The sequence below is a fragment of the Gymnoscopelus braueri genome (genome assembly GCF_963280865.1).
Source record: "Gymnoscopelus braueri genome assembly, chromosome: 12".
Lineage (NCBI taxonomy): Eukaryota > Metazoa > Chordata > Actinopteri > Myctophiformes > Myctophidae > Gymnoscopelus > Gymnoscopelus braueri.
The window spans coordinates 8295549-8311008 of record NC_137614.1 but is presented as its reverse complement, the minus strand read 5'-3'; the positions used below and the strand labels follow the sequence as shown (position 1 = coordinate 8311008).

The following is a 15460-nucleotide window of genomic DNA, read 5'->3' as shown; positions in this document are numbered from 1 at the left end:
CTATTTTGCATCAGATAAGGAAAGGTTTGTGGAGGGATTGGATCGAGGCTCCTCTTCAGTGAAGGCGCTCTCCAGCACTTTCAGGATGGGCTTGCAAGCTTTATTTTTGAAATCCTGACCCATGATTACGTAAAACAGCGGGTTGAGGCAGTGGCAGAGAGCCTCCAGGCAGTTGGATATATTAATCCAGATCGGACGAAGCCTTTCCGAGAACTTCGGAGGCACCGGATAGAGGATATAGTGGATGTGACAGGGAGTAAAGCAGAGGAAGTAAGAGGTGATAACAACTAATGTGATTTGGAAGTGGCGACCACCCAAGTGGCTGGCCAGCGAGCGATTCTTCCAGAGTTGGTGGATGATGACAGCGTAGCAGGAGACGATGATGGTGAAAGGGACCACGTATCCCAGGTAGAAGGAAGTGATTTCCATGGCCTCTTCAAGAGAATTCTTCGGCTGAACCATGGCGGATGCTTCATGATCATCGGAGGAGTTGGAGAAGGTGGTTAAGCATTCGGTGTAGTTCTCATTGTAGGGGTTGGGTCCAGTGTCTAATAGGATGAACTTAGGGGAGCTGAGAACCAGGGCCAGCACCCAGACACCCAGACTCACGTAAGACGCATTCCTCACACTGCGGTGGTTCTGGACCCACACTGGCCACACCACAGAAACACATCTGTCAACACTGATGACCACCAGAACATAGACGCAGGCAAACATGGCCAGAGAGTCAACAGACAAGGATATTTTGCACATGAACTTGCCAAAGGGCCAGTGGAAGTCCATCGCCTGGAATGTCACAAGCAGTGGCAGGAAGGCTATGTAGACGAAGTCGGCCACAGCGAGGTTGAGGAACCAAACGGTGTTGATGTTTTTTTTCATTTTGAACCCCGTTACCCAGATGACGACTCCGTTCCCCAACGCACCAAGAACAAAGACCAGACTGTGAACGATGGAGCACATGAGGTAGAGGGAGTTTAAAAATTCATAGTCGGCATCGTGGTCTTCAGACTCATAGTCTTCAGACTCATAGCTGCTGATAAAACCAGACTCATAGTGATAATCCATCACGTTGTTGTGAGACACCTGAAATGACAAAACAAAGATACTTGATGTCTTGTTTTATCACACTACTTCTATTTATCCTGCAGGGGGCAGTAACAGACCTAAAAAACAGTTGATGAAACTATTTCTAAGTTTCTGCCCCCCCCCCAGCATATACATTTATTTGCCTTTAAACTGCTCTGATGCTTCCTTAATATTGACCAAAGTGTAGATTAAAAAGTGAAAACAGCTCACCTCTCTCAGTGTGGTCAAGGGATGTCAACCAGCGAACTGAATGTCCTGTTCAATGTCTTGTGTGTATGAGAGTCCCAGCTATTGAGGGTGGGACAAATCCCACCCCCTTTTAAAATGGTTAGATAAGACCCCACACACACGCACGCGCGCGCGCGCGCACGCACGCACGCACGCACGCACGCACGCACGCACGCACACACACACACACACACACACACACACACACACACACACACACACACACACACACACACACACACACACACACACACACACACACACATCATGTCGAAAATCAGTGTCACTGTCTCTCCACTCTGCACTCTTCACAGTGCTGTCAATGCTTCATTGTTCCTTTTATAACCATAGTGGTGATAAGTGACATTTTCTGGTTAAAACTAAACTTCTATAGTGTTAAAGCTCTATTATTCTATAAGCCAAAGCTTGTTTCCACTATGAGGAATACAGCACCCAACAGACTATACAAACAGCCATAAAACATACAAAATAACTTAGTAACTTTTTTTTTAATGAATAAAATGTCATTTTGTCCAATCTGTATGGTAGAGTATGTTACTATATAACTTATACCATTGGGGTGATTGTATTTTGTCTTCCTGCTCTTCTACTGCATGAGACATTAAGATCATGTCAAAGGTCATGTCTCCACATGACACAAAGGAGACTCTTTGTGTCTCCTACCGGAACCCACTGCTGGTCATCAAATGATTGGCTTAGGAATGTGACAAAAACCAAAAATATCCATGTGTTCAAGTCTCCATGGGGGTGAGTAATCGATAAAAAAAGGACCTCCACTGCATATTGTATAAAATTGTGTTGCAGATGAAACTTTTTCATAGATTTCATAGATAGCTTCATAGACTTGTTTGACAGCACTATCATCATCAGTGTTGTGTAAATTGATGTTTTTCAATATGTTGGATTCATGTTAATGTGCATTTTCAGACATTTAACAACTTAAACCCTCAATGCTTAGTAAACTTGACCTTTCACTCTGTACTTGATCTGCTCCTTTTCCCCCTCTACACCAAACCTCTTAAAATAGCCGATCTACTCTGTATGAGTTCGCTCGTCTGATTGGATGAAATTGTTATCCCGAACTGGACATGTATTTTTGGTTTACTAAAGAGCTGGAGAGACGGGAGACCCTTGTTACTGAACACTCTAGTCTAAAGCAATGACTACTATCAGAACTTAACACTTTTTAAAATAAAAACATATAAACCCCCTTTAACACATTGACTGCCATGGACGCACTATTACGTCATCTGTGATTACGCTAGAGGGCGCTCTTCGCCAACGTATGCATTATGCTATGTCTTTGAGAGATGAACACAACCGGAAATGATGTCATCCCAAATTTCTCCACTCCGTCCGTCTAAATGTTATCAGATTTATAAAAAATACATTTATCTCTGATTTCTTTTCAATTTATATTCAACTGCCGATAACTAAAGAACAGGAGATGGCGGTTACAAATGTTCTTTTCCGGGTGAAAGAAAAGACGAACGTCCGGACCTACCAGACCATACCCAACCATACCCAGTTCAATCATCATCATCACCATCATATGCAGTGGTGTAAAGTAACTAAGTACATTTACTTAAGTACTGTACTTAAGTACAATCTTTAGGTACTTTTACTTTACTGGAGTATTTCCAATTGTCTATAGTTTTACTTCTACTCCACTACATCTCAGAGGCAAATATTGTACTCTTACTCCACTACAATTATTTGAAAACGTTAGTTACTCGTCACTTTGGAGATATAAATTATTACATTATAAAACATACATTAACCACTTTAGCCCTATTTTATACATAGGCTATTTGAAAATAGCCGATCTACAAGCTCACAAAGCGTCGCGATCCGACGCGTTGTGAGCTTGTAGATCTGCTATTTTCAAACATTTTAGTACTTTTACTTTTGGTATTTAAGTACATTTTGATACCAATACTTTTGTACTTTTACTCAAGTAAATTTTGAATTCCGGACTTTCACTTGTAACAGAGTACTTCTACATTGCAGTATTGATACTTTTACTTAAGTAAAACATTTGAGTACTTTTTCCACCACTGCTTTTTACATGGTCCCTCGATATCCAGAAACTCCGCCACCAGCTATGGACCAGAGTAGACAGATGGAGAATGAGGCACCGGCTTCGGATGTTATAATGGGACATTATCACGTTTAATCAGAATATTGATTGGTCTAAGTGGGTGAGATACTGACCTACCGACGGGGCTCAGTAGGTGTTTTGTCATTATTCTGTGGGTTGATGAAAGTTGGGGCAAACGCTCTCCCCAAAACATGATTTACGATTCTCCTCCTTTCCAGTCTGCGCCACCACCCGGGCCTCCTTTCCAGCTGGCGCCACCACATGGGCCTCCTCTCCAGTCGGCACCACCACCCAGGCCTCCAAACCAGCGGCACCTTCCAGTACAGCCCACGGCCCGGGACTTTGCAGTACAGCTGCTGGGCTGCAGTATGCTAGTCCAGTATTATGCCAGTATTCTAGTCCAGCCGGTTGCCCAACAGTACCAACAGCTTCCAGTCCAGCCTGCGCCCCAGCAGTACCCGGCCAGTGTCAAATAACAACAAGTTGTCTGAAGACACTTTACATGTAGAGCAGAGACCCGACAGTCCCACCCTGAGCAAGCAATTTTGCAACAGTGGCAATGAAAAACTCTCTCTTAACTGGAAGAAACGTCAGGCAGACCCAGCTCTAGGGTGGGCAGCCATCTGCCTCGACCATGTCGGGGGGAAAGATGAGAGAGAGAGAGAGAGGGAGAGACAGAGGAGAGACAGAGAGAGAGATACAAGTAGTAGCAATAACAGTATAGCAAATATAATAGTGTAAGATAGTATATAATATAATATAGTATAACAATAATGTTATATAGTATAAATCTCTGCTGTCCGGCAGGAACCAGCTAACTCCAAAATGTTCATTTTTCAGGAAATGAAAAAACAAAACAAAAAGTGGAGTTAGGAGGTTTTGTTCATCATTGATAAGAACAGCTGAATCACCTCCAAGCTCTCAATGAGGTTGGAGGTCAAAAGGGGGTGGAGCCTGGAGTCAGCAAAACCAGCTAACTCCACCCCCCTTTGGTGGAGTTAACTGGTTTAGAAGAAAGTTTGAGGATCCAATGGAGTTAGCTGGTTTTGTCAGAAGCACTTTTTAATACTTTTTATTGGTTCAATATTTTTTTTTACCAACACACGGACGTAAAGGGTGTTCAATAGCACTGATTTATGGAAAAAAATACAGCTGCCCAACAGTACCAACAGCTTCCAGTCCAGCTAGCGGCTCAGCAGCTTCCAGCCCAGCCGTATGCAGCCCAGCCTCCAGTTCAGCTTAACGCCCAGTTGTTTCCAGTCCACCCTCCATCGCCTCTCCACCCAACAGCTCCCCTCCGTGTGCTCAAACATACAGCTGATATACAAGCTCACAACGCATCACATCGCGATGCGTTGTGAGCTTGTAGATCTGCTATTTCCACTACTTTTTGAAAATGTTTGAAACTATATGAACATTTTTCAACGTGAAAACGATTATGACAATTATGCAAAATAATTGCGATTATCTAAATTAATTGCAATTAGACAATTATGTGATAATTGTGACAGACAGGCCTAGGTCCATGGTACTGATTCCAACTGGTTTTATAGTATAACTATTTAACACTGCAATGTCAATTTAGTACCCATATTTATGACACCTGAATTTCCCTACAGGGTTACAATGGTTAAATTGTCCTCAGGATTACTACAGAGGGGGGTATAGCCAAATCTGTGTCATAGGGAACTTTTTTAATTTATTTTTTACATTAACCGAATGAACCCTAGCATAATCTGAGGGGAACATTAAATTTGCCAAAAAATACCAGATCTACAAGTTCACAACGCATCGCAGCTCAACTTGGAGGGAAAAAAGAGCAGACCAAGTACAAGCCAAAGGTCCAGTTTACTATTGAGGGTTTAAGTGGGCAAATGTCTGAAAATACACATTATGAATAATGGAGAAGATAATGAGAAACAAATAAACAACAAAACAAATAATTGAAAAAGTTTAATCTGCAACAATTTTATACAATATGTAGTAGTAGGCCGGGGGTCCATCCATGCTTCATCTCTCTCTCTCAGCTGTAGTGTGCAGTGTAAACAATATATATATGTAAACAATAACAATAAAAAACAAAAAAACAATCTGTCCATTGAAACTATAGGATACCAGGTAAACAATGAACCTAGCATCTGTCTAAATGCAATAACATGCAATCTAAATGACAATAAAAGTATCATAAACAGAGAAGTGCCTTTCTGTCATTTATTGAATGTTCACATACGCTTGCAAGTGGTCTCAGTCTAACTGAGCCCTGCAGCCACAAGGGCTCTGCACTTTTTATTAATTTATTAATTATTAATTAAAGCATCAGCGTTAGTAAAAAAAAATATGTATTTGTATATATAAACAATACGTAATAGAATGATTGTTACTTAAGTAAAAGTATCAATACCACAATATAGAAATACTCTGTTACAAGTAAAAGGCTGGTGTTCAAAATGTACTTGAGGAAGAGTGCAAAAGTATTGGCATCAACATATACTTAAAGTATCAAAAGATCTACAAGCTCTGAGCTTGTAGATCGGCTTTTTTTAAATAGCCAAAGTATAGGGTTGAAGTGGTTAATGTGTATGTTTTGCAATAATATAGAAAATCTAGTAGTTTTCAATTAATTGTAGTGGAGTAAAAAGTACAATATTTGTCTCTGGGACGCAGTGGAGTTCTCAACCAGTGGTCCGTACCAGGGGTCCCCAGCTAAATTAGTTAACATCGCGTGACAATCATTTTAAACACTTATCTTTGCCGTGCTATGAGATCTGTTATTTTTAAAGCAAACATTTATAACTCAAATCTTTGCTTCTGGATGGTCCCTGGCATAAAACATTTTCAGATGGGGGTCCGCGGCCAAATATTTATCAATTTAGGGGCCCTTGAAGACCACTGCTCTATAACCATACACATTAGGCAAAAAACAATGACCCCCCAAGCCTCCCCAACTCCATTCTTCCCTGAAACTACTCGCATGTTTTACTTGAGCAAAACAAAAGTATCAATACCACAATCTAGAAATACTCAGTTACAAGTAAAAGTACGGAATTGAAAATTTACTTGAGTAAAAGTACAAAAGTAGTGGCATAAAAATATAGCCTCCCTAGGCTACTTAAAGTACCAAAAGTAGAAGTATTCATTGTGCAGAATATTTTGAAAATAGCAGATCTGCAAGCTCACGACGTGTCGCATCGCTTTTAGATCAGCTATTTTCAAATGGCCGAAGTATATAAGGCTAAAGTGGTATGTTTTGTAATAATAATCAAAATCTACAAAGTAACTAGTAACTAAAGTTTTCAAATAATTGTAAAAGTAAAAGAGTAAAAGTACAATATTTTTTCTCTGAGACGTAGTGAGTAGAAGTAAAAGTATTGAAAATTGGAAATACTCCAGTAAAGTGAAGATACCTCAAATTGTACTCGAGTACAGTACTTGGGTACATGTACTTAGCTAAAACCTGCAGAGGAACAAGAGAGTCGCCCCACGGCAACGGTCCCTGTGTTTAACCTCTAGAGCCGTGGGACAGTTACCAGACGGTCTAGAATACAGTACCCAGACTATAACCTACAAAATACATGCAAGGGTAACAGGATATGGGCACCAAAAAATTCTGGGCACTAGGGAAAACCTGGCACCTTGAATGCTAATGGGCACTATAGGGACATGTGGGCACCTGGAAGAGTGGGTACTAAGGGGTGTAGAAGAGGGAAATGTGCACCAGGTATAACTTGGTACTGGGGGGGACTTTCAAAAGAATAGGTCTTTTGAAAGTCAATTCAAAGACCTATTCTGCATCAGATAAAGTTTGTGGAGGGGTTGGATCGAGGCTCCTCTTCAGTGAAGGCGCTCTCCAGCACTTTCAGGATGGGCTTGCGAGCTTTATTTTTGAAATCCTGACCCATGATTACGTAAAACAGCGGGTTGAGGCAGTGGCAGAGAGCCTCCAGGCAGTCGGATATATTAATCCAGACCGGACGAAGCCTTTCCGATCTCTTCGGAGGCACCGGATATAGGATATTGTGGATCTGATAGGGAGTAAAGCAGAGGAAGAAAGAGGTGATAACAACTAATGTGATTTGGAAGGGGCGACCATCCAAGTGGCTGGCCAGCGAGCGATTCTTCCAGAGTTGGTGGATGATGACAGCGTAGCAGGAGACGATGATGGTGAAAGGGATCACGTATCCCAGGTAGAAGGAAGTGATGTTCTCGGATGAACTCAGGGGAGCTGAGAACCAGGGCCAGCACCCAGACACCCAGACTCACGTAAGACGCCTTCCTCACACTGCGGTGGTTCTGGACCCACACTGGCCACACCACAGAAACACATCTGTCAACACTGATGACCATCAGAACATAGACGCTGGCAAACATGGCCAGAGAGTCAAGAGTAAAGTTTAGTTTGCACATGAACTTGCCAAAAGGCCAGTGGAAGTCCATCGCCTGGAATATCACACGCAGTGGCAGGAAGGCTATGTAGACGAAATCGGCCACAGCGAGGTTGAGGAACCAAACGGTGTTGATGGTTTTCTTCATTTGGAACCCCGTTACCCAGATGACGACTCCGTTCCCCAACACACCAAGAACAAAGACCAGACTGTAAACGATGGAGCACATCTTGTGGAGGGAGTTTAAAAATTCTTAGTCGGGATCGTATTCGTATCGGTCTTCAGACTCGTAGTCTTCAGACTCATAGTCTTCAGACTCATAGTTGCTGATAAAACCAGACTGATAATCCATCACGTTGTTGTGAGACACCTGAAATGACAAAACAAAGATACATGATGCCTTGTTTTATCACACTACTTCTATTTATCCTGCAGGGGGCAGTAACAGACCTAAAAAACAGTTGATGAAACTATTTCTAAGTCCCCCCCCTCCCCCCAGCATGCACTATATACATTTATTTGCCTTTAAACTGCTCTGATGCTTCCTTAATATTGACCAAAGTGTAGATTAAAAAGTGAAAACAGCTCACCTCTCTCAGTGTGGTCAAGGGATGTCAACCAGCGAACTGAATGTCCTGTTCAATGTCTTGTGTGTATGAGAGTCCCAGCTATTGAGGGTGGGACAAATCCCACCCCCTTTTAAAATGGTTAGATAAGACCCCGCACGCACACGCACACACACACACACACACACACACACACACACACACACACACACACACACACACACACACAGTTTAATCATGTCAAAAATCAGTGCAACTGTCTCTCCACTCTGCACTCTTTTCACAGTGCTTTTCAATGCTTTATTGTACCTTTTATAACCATAGTGGTGGTATAAGTGACATTTTTTATCTGCAGCTGGGGGTCCGTGATATCAGTCCATGGAACTGCAAAGTGGGAGACACAAAAAACTCAGCCAGCCAGCCAGCCAGCTCAGCCAGCTGCCCAACAGTACCAACAGCTTCCAGTCCAGCTAGCGGCTCAGCAGCTTCCAGCCCAGCCGTATGCAGCCCAGCCTCCAGTTCAGCTTAAAGCCCAGTTGTTTCCAGTCCACCCTCCATGCATCACGCATCACATCGCGATGAGTTGCATCACATCGCATCACATCGCGATGAGTTGTGAGCTTGCAGATCTGCTATTTCCACTACTTTTTAAAAAAATGTTTGAAACTATATGAACATTTTTCAACATGGAAACAATTATTATTATGACAATTATGCAAAATAATTGCGATTAGACAATTATGTGATAATTGTGACAAGCCTAGGTCTGTACTGATTCCAACTGGTTTTACAGTATAACTATTTAACACTGCAATGTCAATTTAGTACCCATATTTATGACACCTGAATGTCCCTACAGGGTTCAATAAAGGTCTGTCTGTCTGTCTGTCTGTCTGTCTGTATGACATGTGTGTTAAGGTCTGACCTGTAGAGATTGCCATTACTTTGATACTAGCCACCTCCTGTTATCGGTTTATCTTGCTTCTTACAGCTCCATGGAGTTCACTGACAACTGACAGTCATCTGGTGTTCGTTGCATCAGAGAACAACTGACACAGTCATCTGGTGTTCTTTGCATCAGAAAACAACTGACACAGTCATCTGGTGTTCTTTGCATCAGAAAACAACTGACACAGTCATATGTTCTTTGCATCAGAAAACAACTGACACAGTCATATGTTCTTTACATCAGAAAACAACTGACACAGTCATCTGGTGTTCTTTACATCAGAAAACAACTGACAGTCATCTGGTGTTCTTTACATCAGAAAACAACTGACAGTCATCTGGTGTTCTTTACATCAGAAAACAACTGACAGTCAGCCGTGTTCTTTACATCAGAAAACAACTGACACAGTCATCTGGTGTTCTTTACATCAGAAAATAACTGACACGGTCATCTGGTCTACACATCAGAAAACAACTGACACAGTCATCCGTGTTCTTTACATCAGAAAACAACTGACAGTCATCTGGTGTTCTTTACATCAGAAAACAACTGACACAGTCATCCATGTTCTTTACATCAGAAAACAACTGACACAGTCATCCGTGTTCTTTACATCAGAAAACAACTGACAGTCATCTGGTGTTCTTTACATCAGAAAACAACTGACACAGTCATCCATGTTCTTTACATCAGAAAACAACTGACACAGTCATCCGTGTTCTTTACATCAGAAAACAACTGACACAGTCATCTGGTGTTCTTTACATCAGAAAACAACTGACACAGTCATCTGGTGTTCTTTACATCAGAAAACAACTGACACAGTCAGCTGGTGTTCTTTACATCAGAAAACAACTGACACAGTCATCCGTGTTCTTTACATCAGAAAACAACTGACACAGTCATCTGGTGTTCTTTACATCAGAAAACAACTGACACAGTCATCAGTGTTCTTTACATCAGAAAACAACTGACAGTCATCCGTGTTCTTTACATCAGAAAACAACTGACACAGTCATCCGTGTTCTTTACATCAGAAAACAACTGACACAGTCATCTGTGTTCTTTACATCAAAAAACAACTGACACATTCATCCGGTGTTCTTTACATCAGAAAACAACTGACAGTCATCTGGTGTTCTTTACATCAGAAAACAACTGACACAGTCATCCGTGTTCTTTACATCAGAAAACAACTGACACAGTCATCCGTGTTCTTTACATCAGAAAACAACTGACACAGGCATCCGTGTTCTTTACTTCAGAAAACAACTGACAGTCATCCGTGTTCTTTACATCAGAAAACAACTGACACAGTCATCCGTGTTCTATACGTCAGAAAACAACTGACACAGTCATCTACATCAGAAAACTACTGACACATTCGTGTTCTATACGTCAGAAAACAGACACCTGTCCACCATTGCAGAATCTATAGGGGTTTGAATCCACTGTGGTGCATCCGGCTTTGCCTGGGATCAATACCATTTTCCATTTCTGATCCGGTCGGAGCGGAAGTAACTTTACGTCATCATTACGTCATCTGGTGGCCCGGAACCAGTGTTGCCAGATTCTGTGAGAGAAACAAGCAACCAGGGTCTAGGAAAACCAGCCCAAAAGAAGCGACAATGGGCCACATGAGCACTTTAACATAAACATCAGCTATTTGAAAATAGCAGATCTACAAGCTTACAACGCGTCGCGATGCGACGCGTTGTAAGCCTGTAGATCGGCTATTTTCAAATAAAATCTTGCGGGGAAATTATAATAACCAGATCTGGCAACCCTGCCCGGAACCAGTCACTGGAACCACCGGAACCACCAGCGCCGTGCATCTCCAAAATAATTGTTTAGTTTGGTATAATCGTTTTGTTTCTTTTGGTATAATAATGGTTTGATATGCCCACTTTTTTATTCTTAACTCGTAGCACGACTAGCGAGACTAAACAAATAAATAATTTGCATTATGTGGGGAACAAAAACAATGCGACGCCAACCGGAACCAACCACCACGGAACAACGATGAATTTTTTCCTTTTTTCTAAACCGGATCACACTACTAGTTTTAGAACGTATACCAGGCTTTCCTCCGAGGTGGAAAGTCTGGTGACGCGAGGTTACATCCAGCTATACGAACACAATTTACCATGTACAGGGGGAGGGAAGCCGCGTGGAGAGGGTGATATTTGTGTCACTGCAAGTACACCTACGGGCTGGGGGGCCGCACCTGTCAATGGGGAATATCGAACAGGATGTATGGGATGTAGCATGTAAGTCCATCCAGATGTTCTATGCATTCCATCAAACCTCTGGCCCCAGTTTGCCTCCCAGGAGTCCCAGCTGTATGTACTGTATGTAATGTTTGTAATGTATGTATGTATTAATGTGTGCTAAGCTGTTCCAGAGATACAAGCTGTAGAGAAGATAGATCATTCCAAGCCTCACCAAGGGTATGAAATCGTATGCACTTCTGGTCTGGGCGCACTCACTCTATGTATGTAAAGTTTCTCATCAGATCTCACGCACAATAACATCCATTTTTGTGTCCCAAATAAATACAAATGTGAGTATTTTGTCTACTATTGAGGCATTTTGGATAATTATGTGTAGCCTACTGAATTCTCTGTTTTTGTCACTAAACTTAACTGAATTTAAGGACTTTTAAGACCTTTTTAACACCAGAAATGAAAAAATACCATTACTGCATCAAAGGTAATCACTAATCAACACACTTTACTATAAAAACTGGTCAAACTGGCCAAATGTTCAAATAATATAAGAAAGAGACAATATGTATCTGTGGGAACTGAGTCAAAACTGAGTTCAAATATGATCATTTTGGAGGGGTCCCCAGTTCAAATATGATCATTTTGGAGGGGTCCCCAGTTCAAATATGATCATTTTGGAGCGGTCCCCAGTTCAAATATGATCATTTTGGGGGGTCCCCAGTTCAAATATGATCATTTTGGGGGGTCCCCAGTTCAAATATGATCATTTTGGAGGGGTCCCCAGTTCAAATATTATTTTGGTATGATCATTTTGGAGGGGTCCCCAGTTCAAATATGATCATTTTGGAGGGGTCCCCAGTTCAAATATGATCATTTTGGGGGGTCGTGGCCTGAAAAGGTGGACAACCACTGGGATAGACCACGCTCCACCTGCTGTTTCACAAGGAGGTTTATTGACCCAATGCAAGACACTGTGAAAAACTGCAACATAAAATGACATATTTATTTTTAACCACTAATGTAATAGGCCAACGGGACCCTCTCTGCCCTGCCCATAGACCAGATGTGAGGGGGAGGAAGAAAAAGACCCCAGTGAGGAGTTGCGGTTTTACCCTATAATGATGATGTGTTGTTGCAATAGTAATCCCGCTCAGTACGAGAGGAACCGCAGGTTCAGACATTTGGTCTGAGAGTTCATGGAGCCCAGCCTGCTACGAGCAGTCTTGTGTGCGAATCCCGGGCCGACGCCTAACCTCACAGAAACTATGCCCAAACCTAACCCTAACCTCACCAACACTATGCTTAACCCTAACCTCACCAACACTATGCTTAACCCATAACCTCACCAACACTATGCTTAACCCTAACCCTAACCTCACAAACACTATGCTTAACCCTAACCTCACCAACACTATGCTTAACCCATAACCTCACCAACACTATGCTTAACCCAAACCTCACAAACACTATGCTGAACCCTAACCTCACAAACACTATGCTTAACCCTAACCTCACAAACACTATGCTTAACCCTAACCTCACAAACACTATGCTTAACCCTAACCTCACAAACACTATGCTGAACCCTAACCTCACAAACACTATGCTGAACCCTAACCCTAACCTCACCAATCCAATCCAATCCAATCCAATCCACTTTATTTATAGAGCACATTTAAAAACAACAGTGTTGAACCAAAGTGCTGTACACTCAGTAAAATACTAAAATAAACAAGAGAATACACACAAAACAAGACAACGATTGACACAATGCCTGGCTGGGGAAGCAGCAGCTTCTCAATCTGAATTTTCAAACGCCAAGGAGAACAAGTGAGTTTTCAAACGTGATTTAAACACAGGCAGGGTTTGAGACACTCTAACATGGGGTGGCAGCTTGTTCCACAATGTGGGCGCTATGGAGGAAAATTATCTATCTCCCCGTGTTTTCAACTTTGTTGCTGGGACCTTAAGGAGTGACTGGTCAGTAGACCTCAAGACCCTTGTACCATTATTGGGAGGTAGAAGTTCGGATATGTATAATGGTGCCAGCTGATAAAAGCTGGATTTAACAACAGAGTTAATCTGTTTGTCAAACTTAAAATTGCTGTCCAATTTGACACCAAGGTTAGTGACCACTGGTTTTAGAAAAGGCTGCACCAACACTATGCTTAACCCTAACCTCACAAACACTATGCTTAAGGGCAGGTACACACTGTAGGACTTTTAAAGTGGTCAGGGGTCGTCTGATCGTTAAGCATTTCACACCACAGGAGTCTATTCTTGAAATCGTCTCTCATATATCGTTGTGGTTTTCACACAATAACCCATTAAGACCATTAAGAGGCCGATTCTACAAATGCCTTAGAAATCAGTAGTTCTCCATCAGTAGACCCCCAAATTGATATATATATATTTAGACCCCCCAGAAGAGAAGATTTGTGTTAAAAAATCTAAATTAACACAAAAATGTCAAAAATAGCAGATGTACAACCTAGTGACGCGCTGTGAGCTTGTAGATCTGCTATTTTTGAGAACCACTGTTCTAAACCACTGTTCCAAATCCTATAAGGGTTTTCTGAAAAACGTTTGTTGCTATATGTATAGCTAAAATCTAAAATGACACAGATGCTTTAATGTCTTAAAAGCATCTGAACTCCACAGGGGGCCATATTTTACTCCAGGACCAAGAACCTTTTTAATATATTTATACACGTATATCCCATGAGAAATGCGCTCGCGCGAACACACGAACACACACACACACACACACACACACACACACACACACACACACACACACACACACACACACACACACACACACACACACACACACACAGAGAGAGGAAGAGAGAAAACAAAGAGAGACTCACTGGGGTCTTTTTCTTCCTCCCCCTCACATCTGGTCCATAGGCAGGGCAGAGAGGGTCCCGTTGGCCTATTACATTAGCTGCATTGGGATCTCACTCCCTGGGTTCATTGGTGGAAAAAGTACTCAAATGTTTTACTTAAGTAAAGGTATATCAATACTGCAATGTAGATATACTCTGTTACAAAAGTCTAGTATAAAAAATGTACTTGAGTTGAAAGTACAAAAGTATTGGCAATTTGGCATCAGGATATACTTAAAGTACAAAAAGTAAAAGTATACTCATTATGCAGAATGTCCCGTTTCACAAGTTTTCATATGTTTAAAATGTATTAAAAAATTGCAGATCTACAAGCTCAAAACGTGTGATTATTTTGGAGGGTCTCCAGTCCAAATGTGATTATTTTGACTCTGAGGCAAATGTTGTACTTTTACTCCACTACAATTATTTGAAAACTTTAGTTACTAGTTAGAGAGTTACTAGAGTGGAGAGACAGTGACAAAGATTTTCGACATGATAAATCTGTGTGTGTGTGTGTGTGTGTGTGTGTGTGTGTGTGTGTGTGTGTGTGTGTGTGTGTGTGTGTGTGTGTGTGTGTGTGTGTGTGTGTGTGTGTGTGTGTGTGTGTGTGTGTGTTTGTGTGTCTGTGTGTGTAGGGTCTTATCTAACCATTTTAAAAGGGGGTGGGATTTGTCCCACCCTCAATAGCTGGGATTCTCATACACACAAGACATTGAACAGGACATTCAGTTCGCTGGTTGACATCCCTTGACCACACTGAGAGAGGTGAGCTGTTTTCACTTTTTAATCTACACTTTGGTTAATATTAAGGAAGCATCAGAGCCGTTTAAAGGCAAATAAATGTACATGCTTGGGGGGGGGGGGGGGGGGGGGGCAGAAACTTAGAAATATTTCATCAACCGTTTTTTAGGTCTGTTACTGCCCCCTGCAGGATAAATAGAAGTAGTGTGATAAAACAAGGCGTCATGTATCTTTGTTTTGTCATTTCAGGTGTCTCACAACACCGTG

The 15460-nt window shown here is 41.8% G+C and overlaps 2 protein-coding genes across 2 annotated transcripts; both read right to left on the bottom strand.

Annotated features, from left to right (window-relative positions):
- Positions 1-1333, bottom strand: LOC308097108 (chemerin-like receptor 1; the record flags this gene model as incomplete). Its single annotated transcript, XM_080444702.1, has 2 exons — positions 1297-1333; positions 1-1083 (listed from the first exon to the last, which is right to left on the bottom strand). Exon 2 carries the CDS (start codon positions 1063-1065, stop codon positions 1-3), a length of 1065 nt encoding a protein of 354 aa, XP_080300828.1. The 5' UTR covers positions 1066-1083; positions 1297-1333.
- Positions 1334-7227: 5894 nt separating this feature from the next.
- On the bottom strand, positions 7228-8047 carry LOC308097458 (chemerin-like receptor 1; the record flags this gene model as incomplete). The annotated part of the gene is made up of 2 exons (XM_080445217.1): positions 7228-7658; positions 7693-8047. 2 exons carry the CDS (start codon positions 8045-8047, stop codon positions 7228-7230), a joined length of 786 nt encoding a protein of 261 aa, XP_080301343.1.
- Between the last annotated feature and the right edge of the window lie 7413 nt (positions 8048-15460).